At 39.9% G+C, this 18,299-nt stretch overlaps 1 protein-coding gene across 1 annotated transcript in view; it reads right to left on the reverse strand.

Moving 5' to 3' along the window:
* Positions 1-18,299, reverse strand: part of EPHX2 (epoxide hydrolase 2) — a 70,034-nt gene that overhangs the window by 14,485 nt on the left and 37,250 nt on the right. Inside the window, exons 10-12 of the mRNA XM_043987919.1 lie at positions 16,167-16,193; positions 14,288-14,373; positions 4,326-4,437 (exon numbers count right to left, since the gene is read on the reverse strand). Of these exons, the coding sequence (XP_043843854.1) occupies positions 4,326-4,437; positions 14,288-14,373; positions 16,167-16,193 (225 nt within the window). The remainder of the gene's footprint in view (positions 1-4,325; positions 4,438-14,287; positions 14,374-16,166; positions 16,194-18,299) is intronic.

Here is an 18,299-nt window from a genome sequence, read left to right on the forward strand (position 1 = left end):
GACCTGAGTTCAAATCCGGCCTCAGACACTTGACACTTACTAGCTGTGTGACCCTGGGCAAGTCACTTAACCCCAATTTCCTCACCAAAAAAACAAAAAACCAACTCTACCTTAGGGAGGTACATGGGGGTGGTTCATATCCCAATTTGGACTTCCTGGGGTCCTAAGCCAACCCCCAAAGTGGGTGCCTTTTTCCTTGGAGGTATGTTTTTGGAGTTACATGTCATAAGGTGAACCTAAGGACACATTTGGCCTTTTCTGTGCATATTCATAAAAACATACCTCAACTTGCAAGATTAGAGTGTCTCCGTGTTTTTGATCTCTCTTTACTTAGGCCTAGTTTCTAGGTGTCCTGTCATCTAATTTATTTGTTTGTGGTTTTTTGGTGAGGCAATTGGGGTTAAGTGACTTGCCTGGGATCACACAGCTAGTAAGTGTCAAGTGTCTGAGGCCGGATTTGAACTCAGGTCTTTCTGACTCCAGGGCCAGTGTTCTATCCACTGTGCCACCTAGCCACTCTCTGTCATCTAATTTAAACATTTCAATTGTTGATTTCCAGTTAGGGTCACTGTGATCTGTCTCTTTTAGTGGTGAGGGTTGATAGGGACAAACCCTCTTGGTTACTGTAAGAATACAAATCTTAGTTTCTCTGTTAACCCTTTTAGATACTATTGATAGCTACTACTGATAGGTTATCTGTTAACCCCTTTTTGCCTCCTCTATCAATGGTGCAGTAGAAAGAACATTGGTTCTGGAATTGAGGGTGCCTATGTTCCAGCCCCATATCTATTGTGTATTACCTGGGATCTTAGCCAAATCACTCTAACCTGTCCAGCTTCTGTTTCTTCAACATTAAAATAAGGTGGTTTTTGAGCTTCCTTCCAAGTCTAGATCTGCGTCCCTATGACCTCATTTGAACCTTCCCAAAACCCCGGAAGGCAGGATCACAGATTTCAAACCAGAAGGGTACTCAGAGTACATCAAGTCCCACCACCGTATTTTACAGATGAGGAAAATGAAGCCAGGAGAGGTGTAGTAACTTACTCAAGGTCATAGTTGCAAAGCTGGAATTTGAACTCAGGTCCTCCAGATCCTATGCTTTCCCCTCACCCCCAACCCCAATATATCACCATGTCTAGGTACCACAGCTAAGTGGCACAATGGGTAGAGCACAGGGCTTGGAGTCAGGAAGACTCGTTTTCCTGAGTTCAAATTCAGCCTCAAATACTTACTAGCTGTGTGACCCTGGGCAAGTCACTTAACCCTATTTGCCTCAGTTTCCTCAGCTGTAAAATGAGTTGGAGAAAGAAATGGCAAACCACACCAGTATCTTTGCAAAGAAAATGCCAAATGGGGTCATGAAAGGTTGGACCAGACTCAAACAAATGAACAACAAAACCTTATCCTTCAAGTAGCTGGGATTACCGATAAGTGCAACCATAGCCTCCTGGTGGCTTCTAGTCTCTCTCCATTCTAGTCCATTCTCCAATCATCTGCTCAATAAATCTTCTTAAAGCACAGATCTGACCATGTCACCCACACCCCACTATTCAATAAATTCCCTATTCCCTATCACCTCCAAGGTCAAAAATCAAAATAGTGTTTGGCATTCAAAGTCCTTCATAATTTGGCCCCTTCTTACCTTTTTAGCCCTTTTATACCCCACACATTTTCTGCAATCCAGTGACACTGGCTTCCTTCCTCACAGAAGACACTCCACCTACAGATTCTGGGCATTTTGACTGGCTGCTTCCCATACCTTGAACACTCCTCTTCCTCACTTCTGCACCTTGGTTTCCCTGGTTTCTTTCAAGTTCTGGCTAAAATCCCACTTTCTACAGGAAGCTGTTCCTGATCCCCTTAATGTTAGTGCTTTGCGCCTGTTGATTATCTCCAATTTATACTGTACATAGCTTGTTCATACAGAGTTGTTTTCATAGCATGTCCCCATTAAACTGAGACCTCTTTGAGAGTAGGGACCATCTTTTTGCCTTTGTGTTTTCAGTGCTTAGCCTGGGGTCTGGTACAATGGAAGTCTAAAAAATGCTTGTTGATTTGACTTGACTTACTTTCATTTTTACTTGGATAAGATAAAAGGTAGAGAATGAAGGGCAAAGGAGAGATTCTTTTCAGAAATTTGAGAAGTGGAAGAGTTTTAGGGTTCATAGTTTACCCACCAAAGGTATTGGGGGAGACTGGTTAGGAAGAAGCCCTAGAAGAAGGAGCCTTGCAAAACTAAAAATCAGGCTCACAAGAAGACTTAATGAGACTTTTTTTTGGAGAGTGGGGGGGGGGAGGAGCAATGAGGATTAAGTGACTTGCCCAGGGTCACACAGCTAGTAAGTGTCAAAAGTCTGAGGTCACATTGGAGTCTATAAAAATACTATTCTGATTACTGTTTTAACATTTGGCATTCAATTATTTTCAGTCTTATCTGACTCTTCAGTGACTCCATTTGGGGTTTTCTTGGCAGAGATACTAGAGTAGTTTACCATTTCCTTCTTTAACAGATAAGGAAACCAAGGCAAATTAGAGTTGAGACACAACTGAAACAACTGAATAACAACAACCTAGTCACAGCCCTGGTTTTGGAGAGAAAGGGAAGATCCCATTGTAGGTTCCAGTCCACCCCCTTGATTTCTATGTTCCCTAAGACATGACTTGGGAGGTAGAGATAGCTGCTAAGACCATTAGTTACAGTCCTGGTCAATGGCTGATACTTCTAAGAAAACTGGTGTGCTTAGATGCAGAGTACCACAAAACAGAATAATAATAGGCAAAATTATATGGTGCTTGCTTACAATATTATCTCATTTGATCCTCACAACAACTCTAGAAAGTAGGTGCTGTTATGAACACCATTTTATAGATGAGGAAACTGAAGCAAAAGAGGTTAAGTGACTTGTCCTGGGTCACACAGCTAGTCACTGTCTGAGGCCAGATTTATAAACCCTGGGCAAGTTACTTCAACCTGTTTGTCTCTGTTTCCTCATGTGTAAAATGAGCTGGAGAAGGAAATGACAAACCACTCCAGTAACTTTGCTAAGAAAACCCCAAATGGGGTCACAAAGAGTTAGACACGACTGAAATGACTGAACAATAACTTCTTGATTCTTAGCAAAGTACTCTATCTATGTACTGCTCCACAGAACTGTATAGCATAATATGAGCACACTTAGAAAGAAAATAAAGCAAGTAAGTCTAGTTGAGGGGGGATACTACCGATAAAGGGTCAGTCAGGGAGAATGGACACAAGTCAGTTCTGCTGGGGTCCTGCGTAGACTCAGATGGCAAAAATGGCAAAACAAGGTGAGTTTTAAAAGGTTTCTATCTGGTTTGAGCAGGAACTAGCACTGGGGGGAGGGAGAAGGGATCCCAGATCTGGGTGGTGAGTGGGGAGTGGGGAGTGGGAATGCCTGGAGAACTGGCAGCCAGTTAATCAACTTTCCCAGAGGTGGAAAAAAAGGCTTTCAGCTCTTTGCTGCAGTTCTGAATTGGACAGGGGATCTGAGCCTCCTCTGTGACTTCTTCAGGGCAACTCAGGGACTTTGAGCCTTCCACATGACAGGGCACTTGGCAGAGACTATTGAAGTCTTTTTGCCCTGTTTCTAACTTTAAGCAAAAATCAGAGGTAATAGCAATCAATAGGATCCCAAGCCAGTTAGTCACTACCTCATGCTTAGATTTTTGCAACAGCCTCTTGGCTTGGTGTGTATGTCTCCAGTATTTCCCATTTTCAACCTACATCCCTAGTAAACCTGGGATATCGCTTTTATCATGTGAATTTTCTACCAAAGAAATTCACATTCAAAGAAATTTGGCATTATGCTTTAAAAAAAGTGACTAAAATGCCCATAAACTTTGGCTAAAGTTCTCCTGCCTAGGCACATCCCCCAAGGAATTCAAAGGTAGAGATGTCCTCTATACACTGAAGTATTTGAACTAGACCTTTTTGTGGTAGCAGAGAATCAAGAACCAAGTAGATGCCCATCACTTGGGAAATGGCCAAAAAAAACAACAACCACCTGATCCAGTCTCAGACACTTGACACTTACTAGTTGTGTGACCCTGGGCAAGTCACTTAACCCTCATTGCCCTGCAAAAAAACCCCAAACCAAAACTACAACAAAAAAAGACCACCTGGTACATGACTGTAATAGAAAATACACCTGGGAGGAATAGAAAACTCTCTTTGACTCATGAAGCTAGAAAACACTAGCAAATGAAAACATGAAACACCTCGACAGGGATTGGGGTAGAGGAATAGGGGAAGAAAAAGGAAAAGAAACAAGTGAGCATCCTTGCTCCCATGTCCTTCAACTTACTGGTTCTTGGAAGTAGAGTTGGTAATGAAAGATTGGGTTGGATTTTATCTTCTCTATATCAGGCACAGCTGGATCTCCCTGAATGAAGGGTGTATTCAAACTGGCCACTGCCCTAGAAAACAAAAGGGAGGGTCCTGGTGAAATCTAAGGAGACAATGTTAACAAAATTGCTAAAAATAGTAATAAATGCCCTTTGGATTTAATTGGCCTAAAATAAAAGGAAAGATTAGGCTAGGACTGAAGACTTTAGACTTGAATCCAGAAGTCATATTGAATCAAATGAGTGACAGCAATATCCAGTATCTTGGTTTCCTCAAAGCAAGACACAGGAGGTATAAAGATACCAAAGAGAAAACTGGCTGAAGATTTCTTAACACCCTGAAATCAAATAGAAACTGTAAGATTATAGATTTAGAGATAGAAAGGACCTCATAGGCCACTAAGAGCAACCCTCTCATTTTACAAATGAGGAAACTGAGGCATACAGAGCTTAAGTGAATTGCCCAGCGTCATTCAGCTATTAAACATTAGAGGAAGTATTTGAGTGCATGTCTTTCTGACTCCAAGTCCAGTGTCACAATACATTAAAAAACAACTGACCCCTATCCAATGCTGGTTTTAATCATATATTCTTAGAATTGTAAAATAGACCATAACAGATTTGGAAGGACCCTAACAAAAACTTGCATGATACAAGGTAGCTGTAAAAGATTACAATTTTCACTTGGAATGATTGGAATGATGCCACCTACTGGAGACTTGCTGTCTCCGGGAAAGCTCCGCCATGAGAAAAATGCCTCAGAGGGCAAGGCCATGTGGCTTTTCCTTGGCGTCAGGAAATGACGTTTGCTCATGGGTGCTGTCTATCAAGGCTACCAGCCAATCAACTTGAGGAGCCTCCTATTTTCTGGGAGGAGACAAGAAGGAGGAAAGAGGGCCTGCACAGAGAGCTCTCGCTCTTTTGGGTTGCTGACTTGATGGTGCTGGTGGCGGCAGAGGACTTCACAGGAAATTTGAGGAAAGATAGGAATGCCAGGCTGTTGGAATTCTGTTCTCGATCTTTTTCGTTCTATTTTCCAATAAACCCTTAAAAACCTAAACTCGTTTTATCAGTGATTTTAGTCAGCTTCCCCCAAAACTGGGGGAACAGATTAGAATCCACATTTAGAATCTTAAATTACACACACTCCAAAAAGGACTGATAGATATCCTTACAATACATGAAAAAAATCCCTAATCTTACAATAAGTAGACACCATTTCATTGAGAAATAGTCAAAGCTGATAATTGACACATCCCATTAGATTGATTAAATGCAACCAAAAATGGCTTACCTCTAGTTAGAGGCCACAAAAGAACTAAGATTCAATTGTGGAATCAAAGGGCTCTTCACAGATGACATCCATATGAACTTAGCCAACAATATGATGACAATGAAGCATCAAATATATGAATGGCCATGTGAAATTTATTTCTGGAAAGGGATGGTCTTACCCTCAGAGGGTCTGTCTTTCACACAACACTGAGTAACAGGGCACTGCTCGTTTTGGTGTGGACCACCCTCAGGTCCCATCAACCAATAGAATTGAATGATGCCAGTCAATTAACTTTGAACAGTGTGTAAGGGCCACCTCTCATCTAGTCCACAAGGAGCTTACACTCTTGGCCTGGGACACAGGAGGAGGCAGCCATATGCCCCCCTCCCCCAGCTCTAGGTAATGTAGGACCTCTGAACTCTGTAGACATGTACTCTATCTCTATGATGCTGGGGATTTTTGACTTGTGTTAAATGCGGTCAACTATTTACTAACATTTAATATGATTTTAACGAATGCTTGCCACCAAAACTGGTGCAATAGTCTCTAATTTTTAAGTAGCAATATATTAGAAACCCCAGCGAAGTTCCCCAATAACTTATAACAGAGACAGGTTTCCCCTCAATATTTCAAATGACACAACAGCTTGGGAAAGGAGACACAAAAAGATACTAAAGAAAATAACACCTTAAAAAATAGACTGGGCCAAATGGTAAAAGAGGCTTTAAAAAGCAGGATTGGTCAAAGGGAAAAAGAGGCACAAAAATCACTGGGGGAAAAAACTCCTTAAAAAGTAGAATTGGGGGGCAGCTAGGTGGTACAGTGGATACAGCACCAGCCCTGGATTCAGGAGGATCTGAGTTCAAATCCAGCTTCAGACACTTAACACTTACTAGCTGTGTGACCCTGGGCAAGTCACTTAACCCCAATTGCCTCACAAAAAAAAAAAAAAGTAGAATTGGCCAAATGGAAAAGGAAGTACAAAATTTCACTGAAGAAAATAATTCCTTAAGAATTAGAATTGAACAAATGGAAGCTAATGACTATAAGAAATCAAGAAACAATCAAACAAAACCAGAAGAATGAAAAAATAGAAAACAATGTGAAATATCTCACTGGAAAAACAACTGACCTGGAAGACTGATCAAGGAGAGATAATTTTAAAATTATTGGACTACATGAAAGCCATGTTCAAAAAAAGAGCCTAGGCATCTTCTTTGAAGAAATTATCAAGGAAAAGTGCACTAATATTCTAGAACCAGAGGGTAAAATAGTAACTGAAAGAATCTACTGCTTACCTCCTGAAAGAGATCTCAAAATGAAAATTCCCAGAAATATTATAGCCAAATTTCAGAGCTCCCAGGTCAAGGAGAAAATATTGCAAGCATCCAGATAGAAATTCATATATCATGGAGCCACAGTCAGGATAATACAAGATTTAGCAGCTTCTACATTACAGTATTAGAAAGATTGGGGTATGACATTCTGAAAGGCAAAGGAGCTGGAATTTCAACCACTGAAATTCCACTGAGCATGATTCTTCAGGGGGGAAAATGTGAATTCAATGAAAGAGAGGACATTCTTGATGAAAACATCAGAAGTGATTAGAAAATTTGATTTTCAGATAAAATAGTCTAGAGGAGCATAAAAAGGTAATCAGCAAAAGGAAATCAAAAGGGATTTAATAAGGTTAACTGTTTACATTTCTACATGTGAAGATGATACATGTAACTCATAAGACCTTTCTCATTATTAGGGCAGTTGGAAGTAGTATATATAGATAGAGGGCACAGGTGTGAATTGAATATTAAGGGATGAGAGGAGAATGCACTGGGGAAAAGGGAAAGGTGAAATGGGTTAAATTATCTCACATAAAAGAGGCAATAAAAAGCATTTACATTTGAGGGGAAGATGGGGGAGGTTAGGGGAAGTGAGTGAATTTTACTCTCATCACAACTGGCTCAAAGAGAATAACATACACCCTCAATTTGATATAGAAATGTATCTTACTTTGCAGGAAAGTAGAAGGGGAAAGGGATAAGAGAAAGGGGGCATTGATAGAAGGGAGGGCAGATTGGGTGAGGAGGTAGTCAGAAGCAAAACACTTCTGAGGAGTGACAGGATGAAAGGAGAGAGAGAATAGAATAAATGAGAGTGGATTGGGGGGAGAAACGGGATGGAGGGAAATAATTAGCAATAGTAACTGAAAAAATTTGAAGTGAGTTTCTCTGATAAAGACATGTAGAGAACAGATCCAAATTAATAAAAATAAGAGCCATTCCCCAATTAATAAATGATCAAAAGATATGAACAGTTTTCAGATGAAGTAATCAAAGCTATCTATAGTCATATTGAAAAAATGCTCTATTGATTGGAGAGATGCAAATAAAGACAATTCTGAGGAACTATCTCAACCCTATTAGATTGGCTAATAGGACAAAAGAGGAAAATGACGAATATTGGAGGGGATATGGGGAAATTGAGACATTAATGCACTGTTTGAGTTGTAAACTAATTGAACCATTCAGTAAAGCAATTTCAAACTATGCCCAAAGGGCTATAGACCATGCATACCCTTTGACCTGGCAATACCACTACTAGTTCTGCATCCAAAAAGAGATAAAAAACAAAAAGGAAAAGGACCTACATGTCCTTTTCAGCTAGTAAGTGTCAAGTGTCTGAGGCCAGATTTGAACTCAGGTACTCCTGAATCCAGGGCCGGTGTTTTATCCACTGTGCTAGCAGCTCTTTTCTGGTGGCAAAGAATTGGAAATTGAGGGGATGCCCATCAATTGGGGAATGGCTAAACAAGTTGTGGCATATGATTATGATGAAATACTATTGTGCTATAAGAAATGACGAGCAGAATGCTCTCAGAAAAACCTGGTAAGACTCACATGAATTGATGGAAAGTGAAATGTACTGTATACAAAGTAACCACAGTGTTTAAGATGATCAACTGCAAATGACTTAGCTATTCTCAGCAATACAATGATCCAAGAGAACTCTGAAGGACTTATGATGAAAAATGCTATCTATCCCCAAAGAAAGAACTGGTGTTGTCTGAGTACAGAATGACACATACTCTTTTTTACTTCCTTTATTTTTCTTGAGTTTTTTTGTCTATGTTTTCTTTCACAACATAACTAATTATGGAAATATGTTTTGCATGACAACATATGTGTAACCTATATTATATTACTTGCCTTCTCAATTGGGAGGGGGGAGAAAGGGAGAAAACTTGGAACTCAAAGTTTTAAAAATGAATGTTTAAAATTGTTTTTACATGTAATGGGGGAAATAAATTATTAAATAAAGTTTTTAAAACCCCCCAAAACATTGTTCTTGATTTTTAAATTTGGACTTGGTGGCAACAGATTGGCCTGTAATGATCATATGGTTCTAGTACAGTTTATTGGCTGAGTTCTCTAATATATTTTGAGGCTTATGTTTGTAGTGTGATCTCAGTCGTGAAAGAGAAGATGCTTCTAATGTACCTTTCTAGGCACCAGGTAATGTTGTTCTAGATACTTTTTTGTTGTTGTTTGATCATTTAGTTGTATCTGGCTCTTTGTGATCTCATAGACTATGTCTGTGGGGTTTTCTTGGCAAGGATACTGGAGGGGTTTGCCATTTCCTTCTCCAGTGTGTCTTTTTTACAAATGAGGAACTGAGGCAAATAGGGGTTAAGTGACTTGCCCAGGGTCACACAGCTAGTACATGTCTGAGCCCAGGTTTGAACTCAGATCTCTTAGAGCCACTGCTCTATCCATTGTGCCACCTTGTTACCCTAATATACTTAGTAGGTCCTAAAATTTTACATCAGTGTTACCCTATCACCACTGTTTCCTGGCATAATCTTCATTAATTACTGAGTCATGAATTCTTACTGATAACTCTCCTGAGGTTTCTAATGGTGATGACCTGGTCATGAACTGCCATTGTAAGGCCATCTCTTTCCAGAAACAAATTTCACATTGCCATTCATATATTTGACGCTTCATTGTCATCATATTGTTGACTGTACTCTGTGGAGAGCCCTTTGATTCCACAATTGAATCTTAGTTCTTTTGTGGTCTCCAACTAGAAGTAAACCATCTTTGGTTGCATTTAATCAATGGAATGGGATGAGTCAATTATCAACTTTCACTATTTCTCAAAGAAATGGTGTCTACTTATTGTAAGATTAGGGATTTTTTTCATGTATTGTAAGGATATCTATCTTTTTGGCAGCGTGTAATATTTTCTCCTTGACCTGAGAGCTCCTGAGAGCTCTGGAATTTGGCTATAATATTCCTAGGAGTTTTCCTTTTGGGATCTCTTTCTGGAGGTGATGGGTATATTCTTTCAATTTCTATTTTACCTCCTACTTCTAGAATATCAGGGCAATTTCCCCTGACAATTTCTTGAAAGATGATGTCTAAGCTCTTTCCTTGATCATGGTTTTTAGTTACACCAATAATTTTCAAATTTTCTCTCCTGGACCTATTTTCCAGGTCAGCAGTTTTTCCAAGAAGATATTTCACATTGCCCTCTATTTTTTTTTTATTCATTTGGATTTACTTTATTGTGTCATGGTTTCTCATAAAGTCACTAGCTTCCATTTGTTCAATCCTAATTCTTAGGCAATTATTTTCATCAGAGAGTTTTTCTACCTCCTTTTACATTTGATGAATTTGGCTTTTCAACTGCTGACTTTTTTTCATGATCCTCCTGCATCACTCTCATTTCTCTTTCCATTTTTTTCTTCTACCTCTCTTACTTTTCCCTCTACCTCTCTTTCTTTATCTTCAAGATTCTTTTTGAATGCTTCTATGGCCTGAGACCAATTCATATTTTTCTTGGAAGCTTTGGATGTAGGAGCTTTGACTTTGTTATCTTCCTCTGAGGATGTATTTTGATCTACCTTGTCACCAAAGAAACTTTTGATGATCTGAAGCTTTTTCTGCCTGCTCATTATCCTATTCTATTTCTTGGCTTTTAATTCCTTCTTAAAGTGGGGCACTGCTTCCAGGACACACTATCACAAGCTTCAGGGGGTCCCAAGTGGTACAATTTAAGGAGAGGAGCTTTCTCAGCTCATCTGGCCCCTCCCCCACAGGGCCACTGCCACTCAAGTCTGCTTACTGTTTCAGAATACAGGTGCTCCACCTTAGCTCCAGAAGAGACTCCTGCTATCTCCCCCCAGCAAACCGCTGGACCCCCTCACCTGTCTATGAGCTGAGTTCCAGAAGTAGATGCTGACACTGATGATTTTGAGGATCTTGAGTCATGGTCTGCCTAGGGCTGGATCTGCGTGGCACGGCTGTGCTCCCCTCTCACCCTGGTACAACAGACCTTCCCTGCCACCCTTTTAAGCCATCTTTGACTGGAAAATTATCTCACTCTGTTCTTTTGTGAGTTCTGCTGCTCCAGGAATTGTTTTATGGCATTATTTGGAGGTACGTGGACAGATGGTGTGGGGACCTCCAGAAGTTACTGCCTTTCCTCCACCATCTTGACTCTGCCCCAGTCTATTCTGTTTTTTAAGGAGTTCTTCAGTGAATTTTTGTGTCTCTTTTACCATTAGGACAATTCTGTTGTTGTTGTTGTTGTTGTTGTTTTGTGGGGCAATGGGGGGTAAGTGACTTGCCCAGGGTCATACAGCTAGTAAGTATCAAGTGTCTGAGGCCGGATTTGAATCCAGGGCCGGTGCTTTATCCACTGCACCACCTGGCTGCCCCCAATTCTGTTTTTTTTTTAAGGTGTTATATTTTTCAGTAATTTTAATACATTATTTGTTGCTATTGTTCAGTCATTTTTTCAGTCATGTCTGACTCTTCATGACCCCATTTGGGATTTTCTTAGCAAAGATACTAGTGTGGTTTGCCATTTCCTTCTCCAGCTCGCTTTAGAGATAAGGAAGCTGAAGCAAACAAGGTTTAGTGACTTGCCCAGGGTCACACAGCTAGTAAGTGTTTGAAGCCAGATTTAAACTCAGGAAGATGAATCTTCCTGACTTCAGATTTGGAGCTCTATCCATTATGCCATCTCATTGCCTTTCCCTCTTTTACCAAGTTGTTAATTCTCTTTTCATAATTTTCTTGTATCACTCTAATTTCTTTTCCCATTTTTCCTTTGCAACTCATCACTTTCTTTAGCTCTTCCAGGAATTCTTGTTGAGCTTGGGTCCAATTAGCATTACTGAAGTTTTGTCTGTAGCTGTTTTCACAAGATTTTCTTCTTCTGAGTTTATGTAGTAGCTTTTTATAGTCAAATTCTTTTTTGTTGTTCACTCATTATTTCAGTCAATTTTCTGACTTTGAAGTTTATGGTTGTTTTTTTTTTTTTTTTTAGTGAGGCAATTGGGGTTAAGTGACTTGCCTAAGGTCACACAGCTAGTAAGTGTTAAGTGTCTGAGGTCGGATTTGAACTCAGGTACTCCTGAATCCAAGGCCGGTGCTCTATCCACTGCGCCATCTAGCTGCCCCGAAGTTTATGTTGATGTTGGGCTCTGCTCATCTGGGTGTGGGAAGATAATGTGCCAAACTTCAGGCTTTTTTGTTTTGCTGTTTTCAGAGCTAATTCTGGGGGTCTGAAAGTTTTTGGTGCTTCCAAGGTAGTATGATTTGGGGAGAGGTATGGTAACCGCTCTCCTGGTCTATGTTCTGGTTTTACCCAAGATGGGCCTCTGCTCCTTAGGTGCAAGTGCTGGACCTCCTCTTGGCCTTGGAACTATGACCAGGTCCCCGGTACCCATGACCAGGTCCCATCCTCCCCTACAGCTTCAAGTACTAGCACTCCTCTGTGACCAGGACTCCTCCCTTGTGACTGACCAAAAGCACTCCCCTCTGCCCTGGAACTTTGATCCAGAACTAGGTATAAGCAATGGAATAGCCAACTAGTGCAAGCTGCGCCCAATGTTAGCAAAAGGTTCTCTGTAATCTCTTTCTGACCAGTTATCTAACTCTCCTACCATCTCTGGGCTGAAAGCTTTGGAAGTTGCTGTTGCTGATGTCATAGCCACCTCTAAGACTGCTGCTTGTGCTGCTACCATGCTCTAGGCAGGCTCCCCATCCCCCTCTTCTCCCAGTGTCATAGACTTTTCCTGTTGACCTCCTAAGTTATTTAGGTTGGAAAAAAATTTTCACCCAGACCATTTTTTCTGGGCTATGTTTCTCCATAATTCCATTTGAGGAGTTATTTTAAAGTTATTTGGAGGAGAATATTGGGAGAGTTCAGCTGAGTTGCTACCTGTACTCTGCCATCTTCACTCTACCTTCTTTTTTAAGGTGTACTCCAGCTTGAAAATACTAAGATTCTATGTTTCCCAACCTAAAGGTTCCAGCATTTGGCATAGGCTACCCCAGGATTCTATGGCCAAAAGAATCCCAAATAAATTGGCATCCTAGAATTTCAGAGACCTTCTAAGATATTGGCTTCCTAAACTACAATATTGGCCCAAAATAGAGAATACCCTGAATATATGTTTTGGAGGATAGGGGAAGGGTAGAGGTTTGGAAAGTAGGGCAGAGGACAGTTGCTCAGTCATATGACTTGCATGTATAAAGAACTCCTGGTGAGAAAACTCCTCACTAAACCATATAGGATAAAGACATCCAAAATGTGTTCCATGCCTCAACACTCCTGAGTGTGGCCCAAAACAGATTAAAATATAATTGGAAAATATTTAACAAAAGAAATAAAAATACAATAAAATATAGATAATGTTAATATGTGGTTTTCTAAGTCAGTATGAAACTGGGGATCTTTTGGTATGATTTAGTGGCCTCTGTTTCTGAGTTTGACACCACTGATAATAGGTAAGTTGTTCTAAGCATTTTCCAGAGCCCAGAGGGGTTCTGTGACTTGCCTGGGTCATACTATCCCTTGAATACAAGTTACACAGCAAAAATCATATCTCTTTCTATATAGAGTTCTCTATGTTCACACAAATCCTTTTTCCTCTCAGTAAAATATAACTTTCTCAAGGGCAGGGATATTTTTGTGTCTTTGAGTTCCCAGAACTTATCACAGTGCCTGGCATACAATTGGTGTTCTATAAATGTTTGACAAATCCAAAAGAAAATGTTTGTATATATGTGTACACACACACACACACACACACACACGTAAAATTCTATCCCCTCTTCCTTCTCTATCACCAACCCCCATTATAGCTTCCTCTTTCTGTCTCAGCATCCTAGCAACCCTTTAAGGCCCAATTCAAATCATATACCCTCCATGAGCGTGTGACTGATTAGATCCACTCCATTATGTATGCATTTATGCATGTATGCATTTATGCATGTATGCATGTATATGTAGCCAATTATAGGCTACTTTTAGATTTTATATAAACCAGATTTGGGAATTAGGGGAGGGGAGAGATGTTGCCTATATTCAGACCAATTAGGTAATACTTGCTAATGTGTTAATAAGCTCATATGCTACCCTACCAGATAGTTCAAACACTGGGTGGTTCAGGAATTTGATCCCAAGTGAAACTATATTACCAATAAAAAAAATTAGAGTTATAAGAATCCTTAGAAGTCATATAGTTTAATCTTCTCATCTTATAGTTTGGGACATTGAGGTCCAGAAAGGGGTGCTCTTTCCACCCCTTGCTGGCTCCACCCCACCCCACTGTCTGTGTTCTGTAGTTACCTCATTCTCTCTGGATAGAAGAGGGCCAGGTTCCACACCAGCATACCACCCCAGTCATGGCCAATAAACACTGCCTGTGGAATGCCCTGGAGAATAGAAACATATATGAGATGAGGTCTGGAAGGGAGTGGGGGATCAGCAAAAAGGTAGCTCCCAGGCCCTAAAGAACGAGAATTCTTGCTAAAGGAGGTTACAAAATAGAGTTTCATCTTACTTGGCTGCTCAGTGATCTTTTTATTTCTCTCTCCTGGATTTCCTAAAATAATTTTCATAACAGCTTTCCCATATCCCTAACTTAGATGATATCCTTCATCTTGTCTCCTCTCCACTTCAAAACCCATCTGACACTGTATCCATTCATTCTCTCTTCCATCCTGTTTCAAAGGGAATTATCCCAACCCTTTTCTAAAATGAAGGCCCTTGTTGTCTCTTATTCCTATTTGCTTTCACTTCTTCAAGAATTCTGCTCTCTCAATTACCCACCCCCTGGTATCTTTGATCTCTGTCTCCACTAGCTTCTTCTGCCTTGCTTTCAAATTTGAAAGATTCTCCCCATCCCCAAAAGTTTCCACTTGATAATACTAAAACCTTTAGGCTCCCATCCCATTTCCTACCCTCCAAACTTTTTGAACAAGTGGTTAATATTCACTGCCTTGTCTATGACAACTTAACATTCTTGGTTTAACCTGTTAGAGTATTAACTCCTCAAGAGCAGGGATTATTTTTTTCTTGGTCTGCTTAGCACCATGTCTGGAACATAACAGACACTTAATATATGCCTGTAGACTAATTGATAGTCCTGGAAGGTTACCAATAACCCACCTAATAATTACCAAATCCATTGGCTTTTTATCTGAGCTCATTCTCCTTGACCTCTGATATCACTGAATACTCCCCATTCCCTATGTACCCTTTGTGAACTCCTACTGGTTTCAAGGAAACCGGGGAAGATTTGTATGAACTGATAGAGAGTGAAGAAAAAAGAACCAAGAAAATTATTTCTACCATAACAACATTGTAAAGATAAACAACTTTGAAAGACTTAAGAATTATGATCAAGGCAATGACCAACCATGATTCTAGAGAACCAATCAATGACCCACCTCCTGACAGAGGGGCAATAGGCTCAAGATGCACAAGGAGAAACCTATTTTTGGAATGTCTAATGTGGGGATTTGTTTTCCTGGACTCTGCATATATGTCACAACAGTTTCTCCTTTTTTCATTGTTTGTTTTTTTTTCCCAGTAGGGTATAAGAGAGATAATAAGTGCTTGTTAATTGAAAGAAAAAAAATTAAAGAAACTTTCTTTTTAGCTTCTACACTACATTGTTCTGATTTTCCTATCACGGAAACCACTGGTTGTTCTCCTCATACCCAAAATGTACCCTAAAAGTCTCCTTAAATTTCTACTTTTTACTTCTCTTTCAATAATCTTTTCCTTGGAGATTTCATCTACTCTGAGTACTTCAACTATAACTAATATGTGGTTAACTCTATATTTCCCATCCCTGACCTGGAAAGTGCATGGGAATTAGAATCAGAGGACCCTGGCTAGAACATCCATTCTACTGCCTGTATGATCTTCGGAAGTTGTTCAACCTCACTGGGTCTCAGTTTCCTTATCTGTAAAGTGAGATAGTTGGACTCAATGTTCTCTAAAATTCCTTCCAGCTCTAAATCTAGCATTTCATCACATATTCCTTTCCCATCATCTACTTCCACCACCTCCCCATAGTATACCTTCCTCCTTCCTTTCTCTGCACCTTAGAATCCTGGCTACCTTTCAAAGTCCACCTCAAACCATACACTCCTTCTTAGAGTGCTTCATTGATTATTTCCACCTTAGAGTGACTGGCCCAAGGTTGGGAATTTCTTACCAACTTATCCAGGAAAGTAATTAACTCCTAAGGAAGAAAAAAAAATAATAAAAGTTAGAAATGTCCCCTCAGTACCTCAACAGGCATATTCACTCAGATATCTAGTTTGGGGATCCTGATTTTGGAATCACTCTAGCCCTTGTCTTCTCCTCCTTGCACAGGGATAACAATAATAGTAATGCAAATACTATTGTTCAACTGAAAAAAAAAGCAGTTCTTTTATCTACATTGCAAGAATCTATAGAGGATTGACTGTAAAGGGATAATAGCAAGATAGTCGCTTGTATCTAAACATTGGGATAGATGAGAAGAATGAGCTAATAATACTAAGAGTTTTGGAGGGAAAATGCCAAATAGCACTTTAAGCTTTACAAAGTAATTTACAGACATTTTCTGTCTGGCTGCAATTTCTTTAGCATATATTTTGGTACTTCCCATGGATGTGTTTTTGTTAGATGTATTAGTCTTATTCTTTTGTTAGATTATAAACTCTTCCAAGGCAGAAATCATGTCATTTGCTGCATTTCAAATATTTCACTACTTTTTTGAATATATCGTTTTACCCAATTAAGCCCCCCATTTAGGGATTGTTCTCAGTACTAGCAAAAGTCCAAAGTTTACTTATATTCCTGTATCTCCCCTAATACTCACAATGAATACACTTTTATTAGGTGCTTACTATATGCAGCCACTGTGCTAACCATTAGGGATATAAAGGAAAGCAAAATCAGCCCCAACTCTCAAGAAGCTCACAACCAAATGGGGGAAATGGCATACAAACAACTCTGTATATATAAAATATTTACAGTGTAAACAGTGAGGACAGGGACTATTTTTTTATTTTGTCTCTGTCTCTTCAGTTCCTAGCACAGTGCCTCACACATTGTTGGTGTTCAACAAATGCTTATTGGATTGTCACAGAAAGACAGAATTTTAGAGTTAGAAACAACTGTGGCAGTCATCTTGTCCAACTCATATCTGAAAAAAAGAATTCCCATTGTGACATATCCAATAATTGGTCATCCAATCTCTGCTGGAACACCTCTCTCTCATAAGGGAAAATCCACAAACTCCCAAGAAAGTTCTCTCCATTTCTGAAAAACTCTAATTGTTCAAAAATATTTCCTGGATTTAAGTCTAAATTTGCTTCATTAGAACCTCCATCCACAATTCCTGGTTCTGTCCTCTGACATCAAACAGAAAAATTGAACCCCTTATCTCTATTGATAGTCCTTCAAATACTTGAAGACAGCCATATTGCTCTACCAGGGTCTACTCTTCGGTAGGCTAAAAACCCTGGTTCCTTCAAATCATCCTCATATGGTCATAATTTCAAGACCCTCCAGTATATTAGCTGCCTTCTTCTAGATGTTCTCTGGCTTACCAATGTCAGTCCAAAAATTGCTACTCTGTATGAAACTCAATATTCCAGATGTTCTCAAGGTTTGGTTGGTTGATTGGTTGGTTGTTCTCCATTAACAAAGAAAACCAAAATGATATCACAATGTTGGAGTAAAGGGCAGTGTGTCTGATTGTGGCTGATCAGACTAATATGAGCTCGGAAGGTTCTACCACAGGTAGGGCACAAATAGTCCATGTGGACATTTGGGGTGGAGATGTTTCCAAATTTGTGCATCTCACATTTTTTGAGCTACTGCAATTCTGCTTTGCTCATTGAGCACAGCACCTTTTTTTGATGTGGGGACACCATGCTGGGAGGTCCCTTGCAAGTATCTCTCAATGTCACACAACTGATTCCAAAGTTCACCACAGAGACCTTGAAAGTGTCCTTTTATCACTTCTTCTGACTTCCATATGAGTGCTTGTCTTGTGTAAGTTCTCCATAAAATAATCTTTTAGGCAAACATATGTTTGGCATTCAAACATGGCCAGCCCATCGAAGTAGCTCTCTCTGCAATAGAGTTTGAATGCTTGGCAGTTTAGCTTGAGAAAGGACCTCATTGTCAACTACCTCATCTTGCCAGGGGATCTTCAGAATTTCCTCAAGACAATTCAAATGGAAACAATTTCATTTCCTGGAATCTCACTGGCATAGTGTCCAGGGGTCACAGGGAAACAACAATGAGGTCAACGCAACAGTTTTGTAAAATTTCTTCTCTGATACATTTTCCT

The sequence above is a fragment of the Dromiciops gliroides genome, chromosome 2 (genome assembly GCF_019393635.1).
Source record: "Dromiciops gliroides isolate mDroGli1 chromosome 2, mDroGli1.pri, whole genome shotgun sequence".
Lineage (NCBI taxonomy): Eukaryota > Metazoa > Chordata > Mammalia > Microbiotheria > Microbiotheriidae > Dromiciops > Dromiciops gliroides.